The 21,539-nt window shown below is 31.0% G+C and overlaps 1 protein-coding gene across 4 annotated transcripts in view; it reads left to right on the top strand.

The window, feature by feature from the left end:
- The first annotated feature begins 443 nt into the window (after nt 1-443).
- The window catches only part of LOC130269518 (small conductance calcium-activated potassium channel protein 2-like), a 198,512-nt gene continuing 177,416 nt past the window's right edge, over nt 444-21,539 (top strand). Inside the window, exon 1 of one of the 4 annotated variants that reach the window (XM_056518116.1) lies at nt 444-956. In XM_056518116.1, the coding sequence (XP_056374091.1) occupies nt 927-956 (30 nt within the window). In that variant the 5' untranslated portion in view covers nt 444-926. Of the gene's footprint in view, nt 957-15,392; nt 15,419-18,750; nt 18,809-21,539 lie in introns of those variants that run through there. The other 3 variants (XM_056518118.1, XM_056518117.1, XM_056518119.1) reach the window with 3 other exon arrangements.

Genomic DNA, 21,539 nt, shown 5'->3' with positions numbered 1-21,539 from the left:
AACAGCAGTCCTACAGCACTCTACAAGCAGTAGTCCTTCAGTACACCACAGCACTCTACACTCAGCTGTCCTAAAGCATCACATAGCATTCTAACTGCTGCATGTGTGCAGGAATTGTTGCTGGCTGTCAGCACCACGGGCCAACCCACCTCTGGTTTGTCTAGGGCAGTGCTTCTCAACCAGGGTGCCTCCAGCTGTTGCAAAACTACAACTCCCAGCAAGCCCGGACAGCCAAAGGCTGTCCGGGCATGCTGGGAGTTGTAGTTTTTCATCAGCTGGAGGCCCCCTGGTTGGGAAGCACTGTCCTAGGGGCTGATGTCTTTCCCTAGCCCTTTCTTGTCTAGGCATTTCCCCAGTATAACGCCAATACATAACTATGCCGCAGACATGAGCCGTCCTTCATCCTCCAGAGCTGCAAGGCGATCCCGTAGTCTGCATACTGGAAGATGTCAGCTAGCAGCAGCCTGCTGTATTACCTGCAGTATCTAATCTGCAGGACTAGGGGGTGTCTACCAAAACCTCACATGATACCCAAGTAGCAGACCGTAGCCAGCCAAAGCTTAGCCCTCTCCCCACCCATGCCAACAGCCAGGCACGGCATGTCTGCAGCCAGGTCACCCTTTGCAGCCACAACTGCAGGATCTGGAGGCATCCTCCGTCTGGCCCGCTGGAAGGCTGACTGAGCTCTGTTACCCGCTTGAGTTGCGGGGGGAGGGGGGGCTGGAGAGAAGAGACATTGCAGCATTGACCAATCTACAAGACCAGGGTGGGCTCCTCGGCTGCGGCAGTGCGGCGAATGCCACGGAAACAACTTCTGCGCTCATTCCAAGCAAAATGAGGCACCAGAAGAAGTGATCGCAAGACCATTCCCATCCCATGTCCTGGAGAAGAGCGTCTGGGTACTGCTATGCCAGAGAATTAACCCTATGTGGCTTGGTTTCCAGTTCGCAGCATGGGTAAGTGGGTGGATGACATGGGCATTGGAATGTTATCTTTCTTGGGGGTCAGCTGGTCTGTCATGGCACTGCAGGGCCTCTGGGGCATCGGGGGCACTAATTGTCCCATCGGGTTCATTGAGCCCCTGTGTGACTACTAGAAATCATTGGAGGCTAGTAGTCTAGAGGAGGATCTGTGGCCATGCTTCCATTGACTGACTGGATAGACTGGTTTTTTTTTTGTTCCTGTAGAAAGTAAAAAAAAGATGCAGTGGTCCCCAGTGCAGATAGGAATCGGGGGGTCCTCTGTAGGCAAGGGCTGTATATGGGGTATGGGAAGGACTTAAGACATTCCTGAAACTCCTGGCACAAAGCTAGATGCCTTGAATAATGAATGTCTTAGAAGTGGTAGAAGATTGTTTCTTTGGAGTGGAAGGAATATGTAGTAGTGTGTAAGATCCTGGTGCTTCCTTGCCTGCTGTATCTCTATGGCTCGGGGAGACATTACTGTGTGCCAATGCAGTTAATGCAGTGCAGGAATGCGTTTGCGTGTTTGAACTCAACCGTGCCATTCTCTTTGATGCGGTTGTGAATGCCTTGGGGGATTCTGCTTATTTCTACCTTAATGGCTTCTATGCTATTCCATACATTACACTCCCAGAAGGACCTTTGTGAATGAAAAGTGCCCAGTGATGGGGAGAATACAGCTCCCACAACAACAGGGTGTCTATGCGTTTCTATGCGTTTCTATGCGTTTGTACACACAGGGCTATATCCCTGAGGTTTGCTGTAGGTAGATCACCTAGAGGACATGCAGTTAGTAGAGAAGAAGCTTCTGTGCTGGAAGGGATTCCAATGGCTGGATGGGATATTGGCATAAACTATTAGTCTCTATGCCTTTTACAGCTTCTGTAATAAATATAATAACTGTAATAACTTCTCTCTTCTTTGTGCTCATTTTAGATACAGTATTATGTCTACTTGCTTATCATAATCCCCTCCTTACTTAAAGCCACTTCACCTTCAATATGTTTTTAACTTTGTTTTTATACCTCAAACACTCATACTTGTTCCCCCTTGTCTTCTGTAGTGGTGGTCTTCAAACTGTGGACCTTCAGATGTTGCAAAACTACAACTTTTGCACCATCTGGAGGGCCACAGTTTTCAGACCACAGTTTGGTAGCTATTTGTTTACATGTTTGTGCTAGACTAGTCCTATATTTATAAAATAGAAGTTTATGCATCAAAACAAATATACTTTATACTTAGTATTGATTCAGTATGTAAAGCCTCTAACTATACTGGCCCATAACTATTGACTGACTTTTAGACCTTCACATACTTTTATTATAGTCTCCATTTAAATCATCAGGCCAAGATGCAAGGTGTTTTGTCTTCTTTAATAGGTGACATATCTTGCCATGAACTATTGGGGTATTTCAGGCAAAATTGTTATAAAAGAATTGAAGGCATGCCTAACCTCAGAATGAATGCCTGGTGAGACCATAACAAAGGAAACTGCATAAGAATCAGCAAAAAGACTATAAACCAGGGAGATTATCATGTAAACAGACCACAGGATGATAAACAGCCATAAACATGACAACTAACTCTATCCTGATCAGATAATAGAAATATAAACACATTGTATTACAAAAACAACAACTTGAGTTTTAGAGAACAAACCAACCCAGTAATAAGCTTGGGCTGGAGAAAAAACTATCTACAATACTAGTAATAAGAAAGGCCATATGCCAGTCATACAGTGTATAGGCAAAACATGGAAAAAGGTATTATTACCATAACTATGTTTCAAATGTAAGCATTATATTTACATCATTCTGTATCATAATAAGAAGTGTATAAAACATAATAATAAGAAGTGTATCCTATGTACATAAGTAGTCTTCAAACATCTTACCCATATGTGTAGGGTGCATATCAGTATATGGTAGACTATGTATATATTACAGTATAGGGGAGACTAGGAATATATCACAGTATAGGGTAGACTATGTATATATCTCAGTATATGGTAGACTATGTATATATCTCAGTATATGGTAGACTATGTATATATCTCAGTATATGGTAGACTATGTATGTATTTCAGTATATGGTAGACTATATATATATATATCAGTATATGGTAGACTATGTATATATCTCAGTATAGGGTAGACTAGGTATATATCACAGTATAGGGTAGACTATGTATATATCTCAGTATATGGTAGACTATGTATATATCTCAGTATATGGTAGACTATGTATATATCTCAGTATATGGTAGACTATGTATATATTTCAGTATATGGTAGACTATATATATATATATATATATATATATCAGTATATGGTAGACTATGTATATATCTCAGTATAGGGTAGACTAGGTATATATCACAGTATAGGGTAGACTATGTATATATCTCAGTATATGGTAGACTATGTATATATCTCAGTATATGGTAGACTATGTATATATCTCAGTATATGGTAGACTATGTATATATCTCAGTATATGGTAGACTATGTATATATCTCAGTATATGTAGACTATGTATATATCTCAGTATATGTAGACTATGTATATATCTCAGTATATGTAGACCATGTATATATCTCAGTATATGGTAGACTATGTATATATCTCAGTATATGGTAGACTATGTATATATCTCAGTATATGGTAGACTATGTATATATCTCAGTATATGTAGACTATGTATATATCTCAGTATATGGTAGACTATGTATATATCTCAGTATATGGTAGACTATGTATATATCTCAGTATATGTAGACTATGTATATATCTCAGTATATGTAGACTATGTATATATCTCAGTATATGGTAGACTATGTATATATCTCAGTATAGGGTAGACTATGTATATATCTCAGTATATGTAGACTATGTATATATCTCAGTATATGTAGACTATGTATATATCTCAGTATATGTAGACCATGTATATATCTCAGTATATGGTAGACTATGTATATATCTCAGTATATGTTAGACTATGTATATATCTCAGTATATGGTAGACTATGTATATATCTCAGTATATGGTAGACTATGTATATATCTCAGTATATGGTAGACTATGTATATATCTCAGTATATGGTAGACTATGTATATATCTCAGTATATGGTAGACTATGTATATATCACAGTATATGGTAGACTATGTATATATCTCAGTATATGGTAGACTATGTATATATCTCAGTATATGTAGACTATGTATATATCTCAGTATATGGTAGACTATGTATATATCTCAGTATAGGGTAGACTATGTATATATCTCAGTATATGGTAGACTATGTATATATCTCAGTATATGGTAGACTATGTATATATCTCAGTATATGGTAGACTATGTATATATCTCAGTATATGGAAGACTATGTATATATCACAGTATATGGTAGACTATGTATATATCTCAGTATATGGTAGACTATGTATATATCTCAGTATATGTAAACTATGTATATATCTCAGTATATGGTAGACTATGTATATATCTCAGTATATGGTAGACTATGTATATATCTCAGTATATGGAAGACTATGTATATATCACAGTATATGGTAGACTATGTATATATCTCAGTATATGGTAGACTATGTATATATCTCAGTATATGTAAACTATGTATATATCTCAGTATATGGTAGACTATGTATATATCTCAGTATATGTAGACTATGTATATATCTCTGTATATGGTAGACTATGTATATATCTCAGTATAGGGTAGACTATGTATATATCTCAGTATATGGTAGACTATGTATATATCTCAGTATAGGGTAGACTATGTATATATCTCAGTATAGGGTAGACTATGTATATATCTCAGTAAATGGTAGACTATGTATAAATCTCAGTATAGGGTAGACTATGTATATATCTCAGTATATGTAGACTATGTATATATCTCAGTATATGGTAAACTATGTATATATCTCAGTATATGTAGACTATGTATATATCTCAGTATATGTAGACTATGTATATATCTCAGTATATGGTAGACTATGTATATATCTCAGTATATGTAGACTATGTATATATATCAGTATATGGTAGACTATGTATATATCTCAGTATAGGGTAGACTAGGTATATATCACAGTATAGGGTAGACTATGTATATATCTCAGTATATGGTAGACTATGTATATATCTCAGTATATGGTAGACTATGTATATATCTCAGTATATGGTAGACTATGTATATATCTCAGTATATGGTAGACTATGTATATATCTCAGTATATGTAGACTATGTATATATCTCAGTATATGTAGACTATGTATATATCTCAGTATATGTAGACCATGTATATATCTCAGTATATGGTAGACTATGTATATATCTCAGTATATGGTAGACTATGTATATATCTCAGTATATGGTAGACTATGTATATATCTCAGTATATGTAGACTATGTATATATCTCAGTATATGGTAGACTATGTATATATCTCAGTATATGGTAGACTATGTATATATCTCAGTATATGTAGACTATGTATATATCTCAGTATATGTAGACTATGTATATATCTCAGTATATGGTAGACTATGTATATATCTCAGTATAGGGTAGACTATGTATATATCTCAGTATATGTAGACTATGTATATATCTCAGTATATGTAGACTATGTATATATCTCAGTATATGTAGACCATGTATATATCTCAGTATATGGTAGACTATGTATATATCTCAGTATATGTTAGACTATGTATATATCTCAGTATATGGTAGACTATGTATATATCTCAGTATATGGTAGACTATGTATATATCTCAGTATATGGTAGACTATGTATATATCTCAGTATATGGTAGACTATGTATATATCTCAGTATATGGTAGACTATGTATATATCACAGTATATGGTAGACTATGTATATATCTCAGTATATGGTAGACTATGTATATATCTCAGTATATGTAGACTATGTATATATCTCAGTATATGGTAGACTATGTATATATCTCAGTATAGGGTAGACTATGTATATATCTCAGTATATGGTAGACTATGTATATATCTCAGTATATGGTAGACTATGTATATATCTCAGTATATGGTAGACTATGTATATATCTCAGTATATGGAAGACTATGTATATATCACAGTATATGGTAGACTATGTATATATCTCAGTATATGGTAGACTATGTATATATCTCAGTATATGTAAACTATGTATATATCTCAGTATATGGTAGACTATGTATATATCTCAGTATATGGTAGACTATGTATATATCTCAGTATATGGAAGACTATGTATATATCACAGTATATGGTAGACTATGTATATATCTCAGTATATGGTAGACTATGTATATATCTCAGTATATGTAAACTATGTATATATCTCAGTATATGGTAGACTATGTATATATCTCAGTATATGTAGACTATGTATATATCTCTGTATATGGTAGACTATGTATATATCTCAGTATAGGGTAGACTATGTATATATCTCAGTATATGGTAGACTATGTATATATCTCAGTATAGGGTAGACTATGTATATATCTCAGTATAGGGTAGACTATGTATATATCTCAGTAAATGGTAGACTATGTATAAATCTCAGTATAGGGTAGACTATGTATATATCTCAGTATATGTAGACTATGTATATATCTCAGTATATGGTAAACTATGTATATATCTCAGTATATGTAGACTATGTATATATCTCAGTATATGTAGACTATGTATATATCTCAGTATATGGTAGACTATGTATATATCTCAGTATATGTAGACTATGTATATATCTCAGTATATGGTAGACTATGTATATATCTCAGTATATGGTAGACTATGTATATATCACAGTATATGGTAGACTATGTATATATCTCAGTATATGGTAGACTATGTATATATCTCAGTATATGTAGACTATGTATATATCTCAGTATATGGTAGACTATGTATATATCTCAGTATAGGGTAGACTATGTATATATCTCAGTATATGGTGGACTATGTATATATCTCAGTATATGTAGACTATGTATATATCTCAGTATATGGTAGACTATGTATATATCTCAGTATATGGAAGACTATGTATATATCACAGTATATGGTAGACTATGTATATATCTCAGTATAGGGTAGACTATGTATATATCTCAGTATATGTAAACTATGTATATATCTCAGTATATGGTAGACTATGTATATATCTCAGTATATGTAGACTATGTATATATCTCAGTATATGGTAGACTATGTATATATCTCAGTATAGGGTAGACTATGTATATATCTCAGTATATGGTAGACTATGTATATATCTCAGTATAGGGTAGACTATGTATATATCTCAGTATAGGGTAGACTATGTATATATCTCAGTATATGATAGACTATGTATAAATCTCAGTATAGGATAGACTATGTATATATCTCAGTATATGTAGACTATGTATATATCTCAGTATAGGGTAGACTATGTATATATCTCAGTATATGGTAGACTATGTATATATCTCAGTATATGTAGACTATGTATATATCTCAGTATATGTAGACTATGTATATATCTCAGTATATGGTAGACTATGTATATATCTCAGTATGGGGTAGACTATGTATATATCTCAGTATATCGTAGACTATGTATATATCTCAGTATATGGTAGACTATGTATATATCTCAGTATATGTAAACTATGTATATATCTCAGTATATGGTAGACTATGTATATATCTCAGTATATGTAGACTATGTATATATCTCAGTATATGGTAGACAATGTATATATCTCAGTACAGGGTAGACTATGTATATATCTCAGTATATGGTAGACTATGTATATATCTCAGTATAGGGTAGACTATGTATATATCTCAGTATAGGGTAGACTATGTATACATCTCAGTATATGGTAGACTATGTATATATCTCAGTATAGGATAGAATATGTATATATCTCAGTATATGTAGACTATGTATATATCTCAGTATAGGGTAGACTATGTATATATCTCAGTATATGGTAGACTATGTATATATCTCAGTATATGTAGACTATGTATATATCTCAGTATATGTAGACTATGTATATATCTCAGTATATGGTAGACTATGTATATATCTCAGTATGGGGTAGACTATGTATATATCTCAGTATATGGTAGACTATGTATATATCTCAGTATAGGGTAGACTATGTATATATCTCAGTATAGGGTAGACTATGTATATATCTCAGTATATGATAGACTATGTATAAATCTCAGTATAGGATAGACTATGTATATATCTCAGTATATGTAGACTATGTATATATCTCAGTATAGGGTAGACTATGTATATATCTCAGTATATGGTAGACTATGTATATATCTCAGTATATGTAGACTATGTATATATCTCAGTATATGTAGACTATGTATATATCTCAGTATATGGTAGACTATGTATATATCTCAGTATGGGGTAGACTATGTATATATCTCAGTATATCGTAGACTATGTATATATCTCAGTATATGGTAGACTATGTATATATCTCAGTATATGTAAACTATGTATATATCTCAGTATATGGTAGACTATGTATATATCTCAGTATATGTAGACTATGTATATATCTCAGTATATGGTAGACAATGTATATATCTCAGTACAGGGTAGACTATGTATATATCTCAGTATATGGTAGACTATGTATATATCTCAGTATAGGGTAGACTATGTATATATCTCAGTATAGGGTAGACTATGTATACATCTCAGTATATGGTAGACTATGTATATATCTCAGTATAGGATAGAATATGTATATATCTCAGTATATGTAGACTATGTATATATCTCAGTATAGGGTAGACTATGTATATATCTCAGTATATGGTAGACTATGTATATATCTCAGTATATGTAGACTATGTATATATCTCAGTATATGTAGACTATGTATATATCTCAGTATATGGTAGACTATGTATATATCTCAGTATGGGGTAGACTATGTATATATCTCAGTATATGGTAGACTATGTATATATCTCAGTATAGGGTAGACTATGTATGTATCTCAGTATATGGTAAACTATGTATATAGCTCAGTATATGGTAGACTATGTATATATCTCAGTATATGTAGACTATGTATATATCTCAGTATATGGTAGACTATGTATGTATCTCAGTATAGGGTAGACTATGTATATATCTCAGGATAGGGTAGACTATGTATATATCTCAGTATATGGTAGACTATGTATATATCTCAGTATAGGGTAGACTATGTATGTATCTCAGTATAGGGTAGACTATGTATATATCTCAGTATAGGGTAGACTATGTATATATCTCAGTATATGTAGACTATGTATATATCTCAGTATAGGGTAGACTATGTATGTATCTCAGTATAGGGTAGACTATGTATATATCTCAGTATAGGGTAGACTATGTATATATCTCAGTATATGTAGACTATGTATATATCTCAGTATAGGATAGACTATGTATATATCTCAGTATATGGTAGACTATGTATATATCTCAGTATATGTAGACTATGTATATATCTCAGTATATGGTAGACTATGTATATATCTCAGTATAGGGTAGACTATGTATATATCTCAGTATATGGTAGACTATGTATATATCTCAGTATAGGGTAGACTATGTATGTATCTCAGTATAGGGTAGACTATGTATATATCTCAGTATATGTAGACTATGTATATATCTCAGTATAGGATAGACTATGTATATATCTCAGTATATGGTAGACTATGTATATATCTCAGTATATGTAGACTATGTATATATCTCAGTATATGGTAGACTATGTATATATCTCAGTATAGGGTAGACTATGTATATATCTCAGTATATGGTAGACTATGTATATATCTCAGTATAGGGTAGACTATGTATATATCTCAGTATATGGTAGACTATGTATATATCTCAGTATAGGGTAGACTATGTATATATCTCAGTATAGGGTAGACTATGTATATATCTCAGTATATGGTAGACTATGTATATATCTCAGTATAGGATAGACTATGTATATATCTCAGTATATGTAGACTATGTATATATCTCAGTATAGGGTAGACTATGTATATATCTCAGTATATGGTAGACTATGTATATATCTCAGTATATGTAGACTATGTATATATCTCAGTATATGTAGACTATGTATATATCTCAGTATATGGTAGACAATGTAAATATCTCAGTATGGGGTAGACTATGTATATATCTCAGTATATGGTAGACTATGTATATATCTCAGTATAGGGAGACTATGTATGTATCTCAGTATATGGTAGACTAGGTATATATCTCAGAATAGGGTAGACTATGTATATATCTCAGTATATGGTAGACTATGTATATATCTCAGTATAGGGTAGACTATGTATGTATCTCAGTATAGGGTAGACTATGTATATAGCTCAGTATATGGTAGACTATGTATATATCTCAGTATATGTAGACTATGTATATATCTCAGTATATGTAGACTATGTATGTATCTCAGTATATGGTAGACTATGTATGTATCTCAGTATAGGGTAGACTATGTATATATCTCAGTATAGGGTAGACTATGTATATATCTCAGTATATGGTAGACTATGTATATATCTCAGTATAGGGTAGACTATGTATGTATCTCAGTATAGGGTAGACTATGTATATATCTCAGTATAGGGTAGACTATGTATATATCTCAGTATATGTGGACTATGTATATATCTCAGTATAGGATAGACTATGTATATATCTCAGTATATGGTAGACTATGTATATATCTCAGTATATGTAGACTATGTATATATCTCAGTATAGGGTAGACTATGTATATATCTCAGTATATGGTAGACTATGTATATATCTCAGTATAGGGTAGACTATGTATATATCTCAGTATATGGTAGACTATGTATATATCTCAGTATAGGGTAGACTATGTATATATCTCAGTATAGGGTAGACTATGTATATATCTCAGTATATGGTAGACTATGTATATATCTCAGTATAGGATAGACTATGTATATATCTCAGTATATGTAGACTATGTATATATCTCAGTATAGGGTAGACTATGTATATATCTCAGTATATGGTAGACTATGTATATATCTCAGTATATGTAGACTATGTATATATCTCAGTATATGTAGACTATGTATATATCTCAGTATATGGTAGACAATGTAAATATCTCAGTATGGGGTAGACTATGTATATATCTCAGTATATGGTAGACTATGTATATATCTCAGTATAGGGAGACTATGTATGTATCTCAGTATATGGTAGACTAGGTATATATCTCAGAATAGGGTAGACTATGTATATATCTCAGTATATGGTAGACTATGTATATATCTCAGTATAGGGTAGACTATGTATGTATCTCAGTATAGGGTAGACTATGTATATAGCTCAGTATATGGTAGACTATGTATATATCTCAGTATATGTAGACTATGTATATATCTCAGTATATGTAGACTATGTATGTATCTCAGTATATGGTAGACTATGTATGTATCTCAGTATAGGGTAGACTATGTATATATCTCAGTATAGGGTAGACTATGTATATATCTCAGTATATGGTAGACTATGTATATATCTCAGTATAGGGTAGACTATGTATGTATCTCAGTATAGGGTAGACTATGTATATATCTCAGTATAGGGTAGACTATGTATATATCTCAGTATATGTGGACTATGTATATATCTCAGTATAGGATAGACTATGTATATATCTCAGTATATGGTAGACTATGTATATATCTCAGTATATGTAGACTATGTATATATCTCAGTATATGGTAGACTATGTATATATCTCAGTGTAGGGTAGACTATGTATATATCTCAGTATATGTAGACTATGTATATATCTCAGTATATGTAGACTATGTATATATCTCAGTATATGGTAGACTATGTATATATCTCAGTATATGTAGACTATGTATATATATCAGTATATGGTAGACTATGGTAGACTATGGTAGACTATGTATATATCTCAGTATATGTAGACTATGTATATATCTCAGTATATGTAGACTATGTATGTATCTCAGTATATGGTAGACTATGTATGTATCTCAGTATAGGGTAGACTATGTATATATCTCAGTATATGGTAGACTATGTATATATCTCAGTATATGTAGACTATGTATATATCTCAGTATATGGTAGACTATGTATATATCTCAGTATATGGTAGACTATGTATATATCTCAGTATAGGGTAGACTATGTATATATCTCAGTATATGTGGACTATGTATATATCTCAGTATAGGATAGACTATGTATATATCTCAGTATATGGTAGACTATGTATATATCTCAGTATATGTAGACTATGTATATATCTCAGTATAGGGTAGACTATGTATATATCTCAGTATATGGTAGACTATGTATATATCTCAGTATAGGGTAGACTATGTATATCTCAGTATATGGTAGACTATGTATATATCTCAGTATATGTAGACTATGTATATATATCAGTATATGGTAGACTATGTATATATCTCAGTATAGGGTAGACTAGGTATATATCACAGTATACGGTAGACTATGTATATATCTCAGTATATGGTAGACTATGTATATATCTCAGTATATGGTAGACTATGTATATATCTCAGTATATGGTAGACTATGTATATATCTCAGTATATGGTAGACTATGTATATATCTCAGTATATGTAGACTATGTATATATCTCAGTATATGTAGACTATGTATATATCTCAGTATATGTAGACCATGTATATATCTCAGTATATGGTAGACTATGTATATATCTCAGTATATGGTAGACTATGTATATATCTCAGTATATGGTAGACTATGTATATATCTCAGTATATGTAGACTATGTATATATCTCAGTATATGGTAGACTATGTATATATCTCAGTATATGGTAGACTATGTATATATCTCAGTATATGTAGACTATGTATATATCTCAGTATATGTAGACTATGTATATATCTCAGTATATGGTAGACTATGTATATATCTCAGTATAGGGTAGACTATGTATATATCTCAGTATATGTAGACTATGTATATATCTCAGTATATGTAGACTATGTATATATCTCAGTATATGTAGACCATGTATATATCTCAGTATATGGTAGACTATGTATATATCTCAATATATGTTAGACTATGTATATATCTCAGTATATGGTAGACTATGTATATATCTCAGTATATGGTAGACTATGTATATATCTCAGTATATGGTAGACTATGTATATATCTCAGTATATGGTAGACTATGTATATATCTCAGTATATGGTAGACTATGTATATATCACAGTATATGGTAGACTATGTATATATCTCAGTATATGGTAGACTATGTATATATCTCAGTATATGTAGACTATGTATATATCTCAGTATATGGTAGACTATGTATATATCTCAGTATAGGGTAGACTATGTATATATCTCAGTATATGGTAGACTATGTATATATCTCAGTATATGGTAGACTATGTATATATCTCAGTATATGGTAGACTATGTATATATCTCAGTATATGGAAGACTATGTATATATCACAGTATATGGTAGACTATGTATATATCTCAGTATATGGTAGACTATGTATATATCTCAGTATATGTAAACTATGTATATATCTCAGTATATGGTAGACTATGTATATATCTCAGTATATGGTAGACTATGTATATATCTCAGTATATGGAAGACTATGTATATATCACAGTATATGGTAGACTATGTATATATCTCAGTATATGGTAGACTATGTATATATCTCAGTATATGTAAACTATGTATATATCTCAGTATATGGTAGACTATGTATATATCTCAGTATATGTAGACTATGTATATATCTCTGTATATGGTAGACTATGTATATATCTCAGTATAGGGTAGACTATGTATATATCTCAGTATATGGTAGACTATGTATATATCTCAGTATAGGGTAGACTATGTATATATCTCAGTATAGGGTAGACTATGTATATATCTCAGTAAATGGTAGACTATGTATAAATCTCAGTATAGGGTAGACTATGTATATATCTCAGTATATGTAGACTATGTATATATCTCAGTATATGGTAAACTATGTATATATCTCAGTATATGTAGACTATGTATATATCTCAGTATATGTAGACTATGTATATATCTCAGTATATGGTAGACTATGTATATATCTCAGTATATGTAGACTATGTATATATCTCAGTATATGGTAGACTATGTATATATCTCAGTATATGGTAGACTATGTATATATCACAGTATATGGTAGACTATGTATATATCTCAGTATATGGTAGACTATGTATATATCTCAGTATATGTAGACTATGTATATATCTCAGTATATGGTAGACTATGTATATATCTCAGTATAGGGTAGACTATGTATATATCTCAGTATATGGTGGACTATGTATATATCTCAGTATATGTAGACTATGTATATATCTCAGTATATGGTAGACTATGTATATATCTCAGTATATGGAAGACTATGTATATATCACAGTATATGGTAGACTATGTATATATCTCAGTATAGGGTAGACTATGTATATATCTCAGTATATGTAAACTATGTATATATCTCAGTATATGGTAGACTATGTATATATCTCAGTATATGTAGACTATGTATATATCTCAGTATATGGTAGACTATGTATATATCTCAGTATAGGGTAGACTATGTATATATCTCAGTATATGGTAGACTATGTATATATCTCAGTATAGGGTAGACTATGTATATATCTCAGTATAGGGTAGACTATGTATATATCTCAGTATATGATAGACTATGTATAAATCTCAGTATAGGATAGACTATGTATATATCTCAGTATATGTAGACTATGTATATATCTCAGTATAGGGTAGACTATGTATATATCTCAGTATATGGTAGACTATGTATATATCTCAGTATATGTAGACTATGTATATATCTCAGTATATGTAGACTATGTATATATCTCAGTATATGGTAGACTATGTATATATCTCAGTATGGGGTAGACTATGTATATATCTCAGTATATCGTAGACTATGTATATATCTCAGTATATGGTAGACTATGTATATATCTCAGTATATGTAAACTATGTATATATCTCAGTATATGGTAGACTATGTATATATCTCAGTATATGTAGACTATGTATATATCTCAGTATATGGTAGACAATGTATATATCTCAGTACAGGGTAGACTATGTATATATCTCAGTATATGGTAGACTATGTATATATCTCAGTATAGGGTAGACTATGTATATATCTCAGTATAGGGTAGACTATGTATACATCTCAGTATATGGTAGACTATGTATATATCTCAGTATAGGATAGAATATGTATATATCTCAGTATATGTAGACTATGTATATATCTCAGTATAGGGTAGACTATGTATATATCTCAGTATATGGTAGACTATGTATATATCTCAGTATATGTAGACTATGTATATATCTCAGTATATGTAGACTATGTATATATCTCAGTATATGGTAGACTATGTATATATCTCAGTATGGGGTAGACTATGTATATATCTCAGTATATGGTAGACTATGTATATATCTCAGTATAGGGTAGACTATGTATGTATCTCAGTATATGGTAAACTATGTATATAGCTCAGTATATGGTAGACTATGTATATATCTCAGTATATGTAGACTATGTATATATCTCAGTATATGGTAGACTATGTATGTATCTCAGTATAGGGTAGACTATGTATATATCTCAGGATAGGGTAGACTATGTATATATCTCAGTATATGGTAGACTATGTATATATCTCAGTATAGGGTAGACTATGTATGTATCTCAGTATAGGGTAGACTATGTATATATCTCAGTATAGGGTAGACTATGTATATATCTCAGTATATGTAGACTATGTATATATCTCAGTATAGGGTAGACTATGTATGTATCTCAGTATAGGGTAGACTATGTATATATCTCAGTATAGGGTAGACTATGTATATATCTCAGTATATGTAGACTATGTATATATCTCAGTATAGGATAGACTATGTATATATCTCAGTATATGGTAGACTATGTATATATCTCAGTATATGTAGACTATGTATATATCTCAGTATATGGTAGACTATGTATATATCTCAGTATAGGGTAGACTATGTATATATCTCAGTATATGGTAGACTATGTATATATCTCAGTATAGGGTAGACTATGTATGTATCTCAGTATAGGGTAGACTATGTATATATCTCAGTATATGTAGACTATGTATATATCTCAGTATAGGATAGACTATGTATATATCTCAGTATATGGTAGACTATGTATATATCTCAGTATATGTAGACTATGTATATATCTCAGTATATGGTAGACTATGTATATATCTCAGTATAGGGTAGACTATGTATATATCTCAGTATATGGTAGACTATGTATATATCTCAGTATAGGGTAGACTATGTATATATCTCAGTATATGGTAGACTATGTATATATCTCAGTATAGGGTAGACTATGTATATATCTCAGTATAGGGTAGACTATGTATATATCTCAGTATATGGTAGACTATGTATATATCTCAGTATAGGATAGACTATGTATATATCTCAGTATATGTAGACTATGTATATATCTCAGTATAGGGTAGACTATGTATATATCTCAGTATATGGTAGACTATGTATATATCTCAGTATATGTAGACTATGTATATATCTCAGTATATGTAGACTATGTATATATCTCAGTATATGGTAGACAATGTAAATATCTCAGTATGGGGTAGACTATGTATATATCTCAGTATATGGTAGACTATGTATATATCTCAGTATAGGGAGACTATGTATGTATCTCAGTATATGGTAGACTAGGTATATATCTCAGAATAGGGTAGACTATGTATATATCTCAGTATATGGTAGACTATGTATATATCTCAGTATAGGGTAGACTATGTATGTATCTCAGTATAGGGTAGACTATGTATATAGCTCAGTATATGGTAGACTATGTATATATCTCAGTATATGTAGACTATGTATATATCTCAGTATATGTAGACTATGTATGTATCTCAGTATATGGTAGACTATGTATGTATCTCAGTATAGGGTAGACTATGTATATATCTCAGTATAGGGTAGACTATGTATATATCTCAGTATATGGTAGACTATGTATATATCTCAGTATAGGGTAGACTATGTATGTATCTCAGTATAGGGTAGACTATGTATATATCTCAGTATAGGGTAGACTATGTATATATCTCAGTATATGTGGACTATGTATATATCTCAGTATAGGATAGACTATGTATATATCTCAGTATATGGTAGACTATGTATATATCTCAGTATATGTAGACTATGTATATATCTCAGTATATGGTAGACTATGTATATATCTCAGTATAGGGTAGACTATGTATATATCTCAGTATATGGTAGACTATGTATATATCTCAGTATAGGGTAGACTATGTATGTATCTCAGTATAGGGTAGACTATGTATATATCTCAGTATATGTAGACTATGTATATATCTCAGTATAGGATAGACTATGTATATATCTCAGTATATGGTAGACTATGTATATATCTCAGTATATGTAGACTATGTATATATCTCAGTATATGGTAAACTATGTATATATCTCAGTATATGTAGACCATGTATATATCTCAGTATATGGTAGACTATGTATATATCTCAGTATATGGTAGACTATGTATATATCTCAGTATATGGTAGACTATGTATATATCTCAGTATATGTAGACTATGTATATATATCAGTATATGGTAGATTATGTATATATCTCAGTATATGGTAGACAATGTATATATCTCAGTATATGGTAGACTATGTATATATCACAGTATATGGTAGATTATGTATATATCTCAGTATATGGTAGACTATGTATATATCTCAGTATATGGTAGACTATGTATATATCTCAGTATATGTAGACTATGTATATATCTCAGTATATGGTACACTTTGTATATATGTCAGTATATGGTAGACTATGTATATATCTCAGTATATGGTAGACTATGTATATATCTCAGTATATGGTAGACTATGTATATATCTCAGGATATGGTAGTCTATGTATATATCTCAGTATATGGTAGTCTATGTATAGATCTCAGTATAGGGTAGACTATGTATATATCTCAGTATATGGTAGACTATATATATCTCTCAGTATATGGTAGACTATTTATATATATCAGTATATGGTAGGCTATATATATCTCAGCATAGGGTAGACTATTTATATATCTCAGTATATGGTAGGCTATATATATATATATATATATATATATATATATACATATATATATCAGTATATTGTAGACTATGTATATATCTCAGTATATGGTAGACAATGTATATATCTCAGTATATGGTAGACTATTTATATATCTCAGTATATGGTAGGCTATCTATATATATATATATATATATATATATATATATATATATATCAGTATATTGTAGAATATGTATATATCTCAATATATGGTAGACTATGGGGGAGATTTATCAAAACCTGTCCAGAGGAAAAGTTGCCCATTTGCCCTTAGCAACCAATCAGATCACTTCTTTCATTTTGCAGAGGCCTTGTTAAAAATGAAAGAAACAAGCTGATTGGTTGCTATGGGCAACTGGGCAACTTTTCCTCTAGACAGGTTTTGATAAATCTCCCCTATGTATATATCTCAGTATATGGTAGACTATGTATATATCTCAGTTTAGGGTAGACTATGTATATATCTCAGTATATGGTAGACTATGTATATATCTCAGTATATGTAGACTATGTATATATCTCAGTATATGTAGACTATGTATATATCTCAGTATATGTAGACTATGTATATATCTCAGTATTTGTACACTATGTATATATCTCAGTATATGTAGACTATGTATATATCTCAGTATATGTAGACTATGTATATATCTCAAGTATATGTAGACTATGTATATATCTCAGTATTTGTACACTATGTATATATCTCAGTATATGTAGACTATGTATATATCTCAGTATATGGTAGACTATGTGTATATCTCAGTATATGGTAGACTATGTATATATCTCAGTATAGGGTAGACTATGTATATATCTCAGTATATGGTAGACTATGTATATATCTCAGTATATGGTTGACTATGTATATATCTCAGTATATGGTAGACTATGTATATATCTCAGTATATGGTAGACTATGTATATATCTCAGTATATGGTAGACTATGTATATATCACAGTATATGGTAGACTATGTATATATCTCAGTATATGGTAGACTATGTATATATCTCAGTATATGGCAGACTATGTATATATCTCAGTATATGGTAGACTATGTATACATCTCAGTATAGGGTAGGCTATGTATATATCTCAGTATATGGTAGACTATGTATATATCTCAGTATATGGTAGACTATGTATATATCTCAGTATATGGTAGACTATGTATATATCTCAGTATATGGTAGACTATGTATATATCTCAGTATATGGTAGACTATGTATATATCTCAGTATAGGGTAGACTATGTATATATCTCAGTATATGGTAGACTATGTATATATCTCAGTATATGGTAGACTATGTATATATCTCAGTATATGGTAGACTATGTATATATCTCAGTATATGTTAGACTATGTATATATCTCAGTATATGGTAGACTATGTATATATCTCAGTATATGGTAGACTATGTATATATCTCAGTATATGTAGACTATGTATATATCTCAGTATATGGTAAACTATGTATATATCTCAGTATATGGTAGACTATGTATATATCTCAGTATAGGGTAGACTATATATGTATCTCAGTATATGGTATACTATGTATATATCTCAATATATGGTATACCATGTATATATCTCAGTATAGGGTAGACTATGTATATATCTCAGTATATGGTAGACTATGTATATATATATTCAGTATATGGTAGACTATGTATATATCTCAGTATATGGTAGACTATGTATATATCTCAGTATATGATAGACTATGTATATATCTCAGTATATGGTAGACTATGTATATATCTCAGTATATGGTAGACTATGTATATATCTCAGTATATGGTAGACTATGTATATATTTCAGTATATGGTAGACTATGTATATATCTCAGTATATGGTAGACTATGTATATATCTCAGTATATGTAGACTATGTATATATCTCAGTATATGTAGACTATGTATATATCTCAGTATATGTAGACTATGTATATATCTCAGTATATGGTAGACTATGTATATATCTCAGTATATGGTAGACTATGTATATATCTCAGTATATGGTAGACTATGTATATACCTCAGTAGATGGTAGACTATGTATATATCTCAGTAAAGGAAAGATTATGTATATATTTCAGTATATGGTAGACTATCTATATATCTCAGTATATGGTAGACTATGTATATATCTCAGTATAGGGTAGACTATGTATATATCTCAGGATAGGGTAGACTATGTATATATCTCAGTATATGGTAGACTATGTATATATCCTAGTATATGGTAGACTATGTATATATCTCAGTATATGGTAGACTATGTATATATCTCAGTGTATGCTAGACTATGTATATATCTCAGTATAGGGTAGACTATGTATGTATCTCAGTATATGGTATACTATGTATATATCTCAGTATAGGGTAGACTATGTATATATCTCAGTATATGGTAGACTATGTATATATCTCAGTATATGTAGACTATGTATATATCTCAGTATATGTAGACTATGTATATATCTCAGTATATGGTAGACTATGTATATATCTCAGTATATGGTAGACTATGTATATATCTCAGTATATGTAGACTATGTATATATCTCAGTATATGTAGACTATATATATCTCAGTATATGGTAGACTATGTATATATCTCAGTATATGGTAGACTATGTATATATCTCAGTATATGGTAGACTATGTATATATCTTAGTATATGTAGACTATGTATATATCTCAGTATATGTAGACTATGTATATATCTCAGTATATGGTAGACTATGTATACATCTCAGTATATGTAGACTATGTATATATCTCAGTATATGGTAGACTATGTATATATCTCAGTATATGTAGACTATGTATATATCTCAGTATATGGTAGACTATGTATATATCTCAGTATATGTAGACTATGTATATATCTCAGTATATGTAGACTATGTATATATCTCAGTATATGGTAGACTAAGTATATATCTCAGTATATGTAGACTATGTATATATCTCAGTATATGGTAGACTATGTATATATCTCAGTATATGTAGACTATGTATATATCTCAGTATATGGTAGACTATGTAATATATCTCAGTATATGTAGACTATGTATATATCTCAGTATA

The sequence above is a fragment of the Hyla sarda genome, chromosome 1 (assembly GCF_029499605.1).
Source record: "Hyla sarda isolate aHylSar1 chromosome 1, aHylSar1.hap1, whole genome shotgun sequence".
Classification (NCBI taxonomy): domain Eukaryota; kingdom Metazoa; phylum Chordata; class Amphibia; order Anura; family Hylidae; genus Hyla; species Hyla sarda.
Note: the sequence above shows the minus strand (reverse complement) of the source record. Positions and strands in the feature narration are given on the sequence as shown.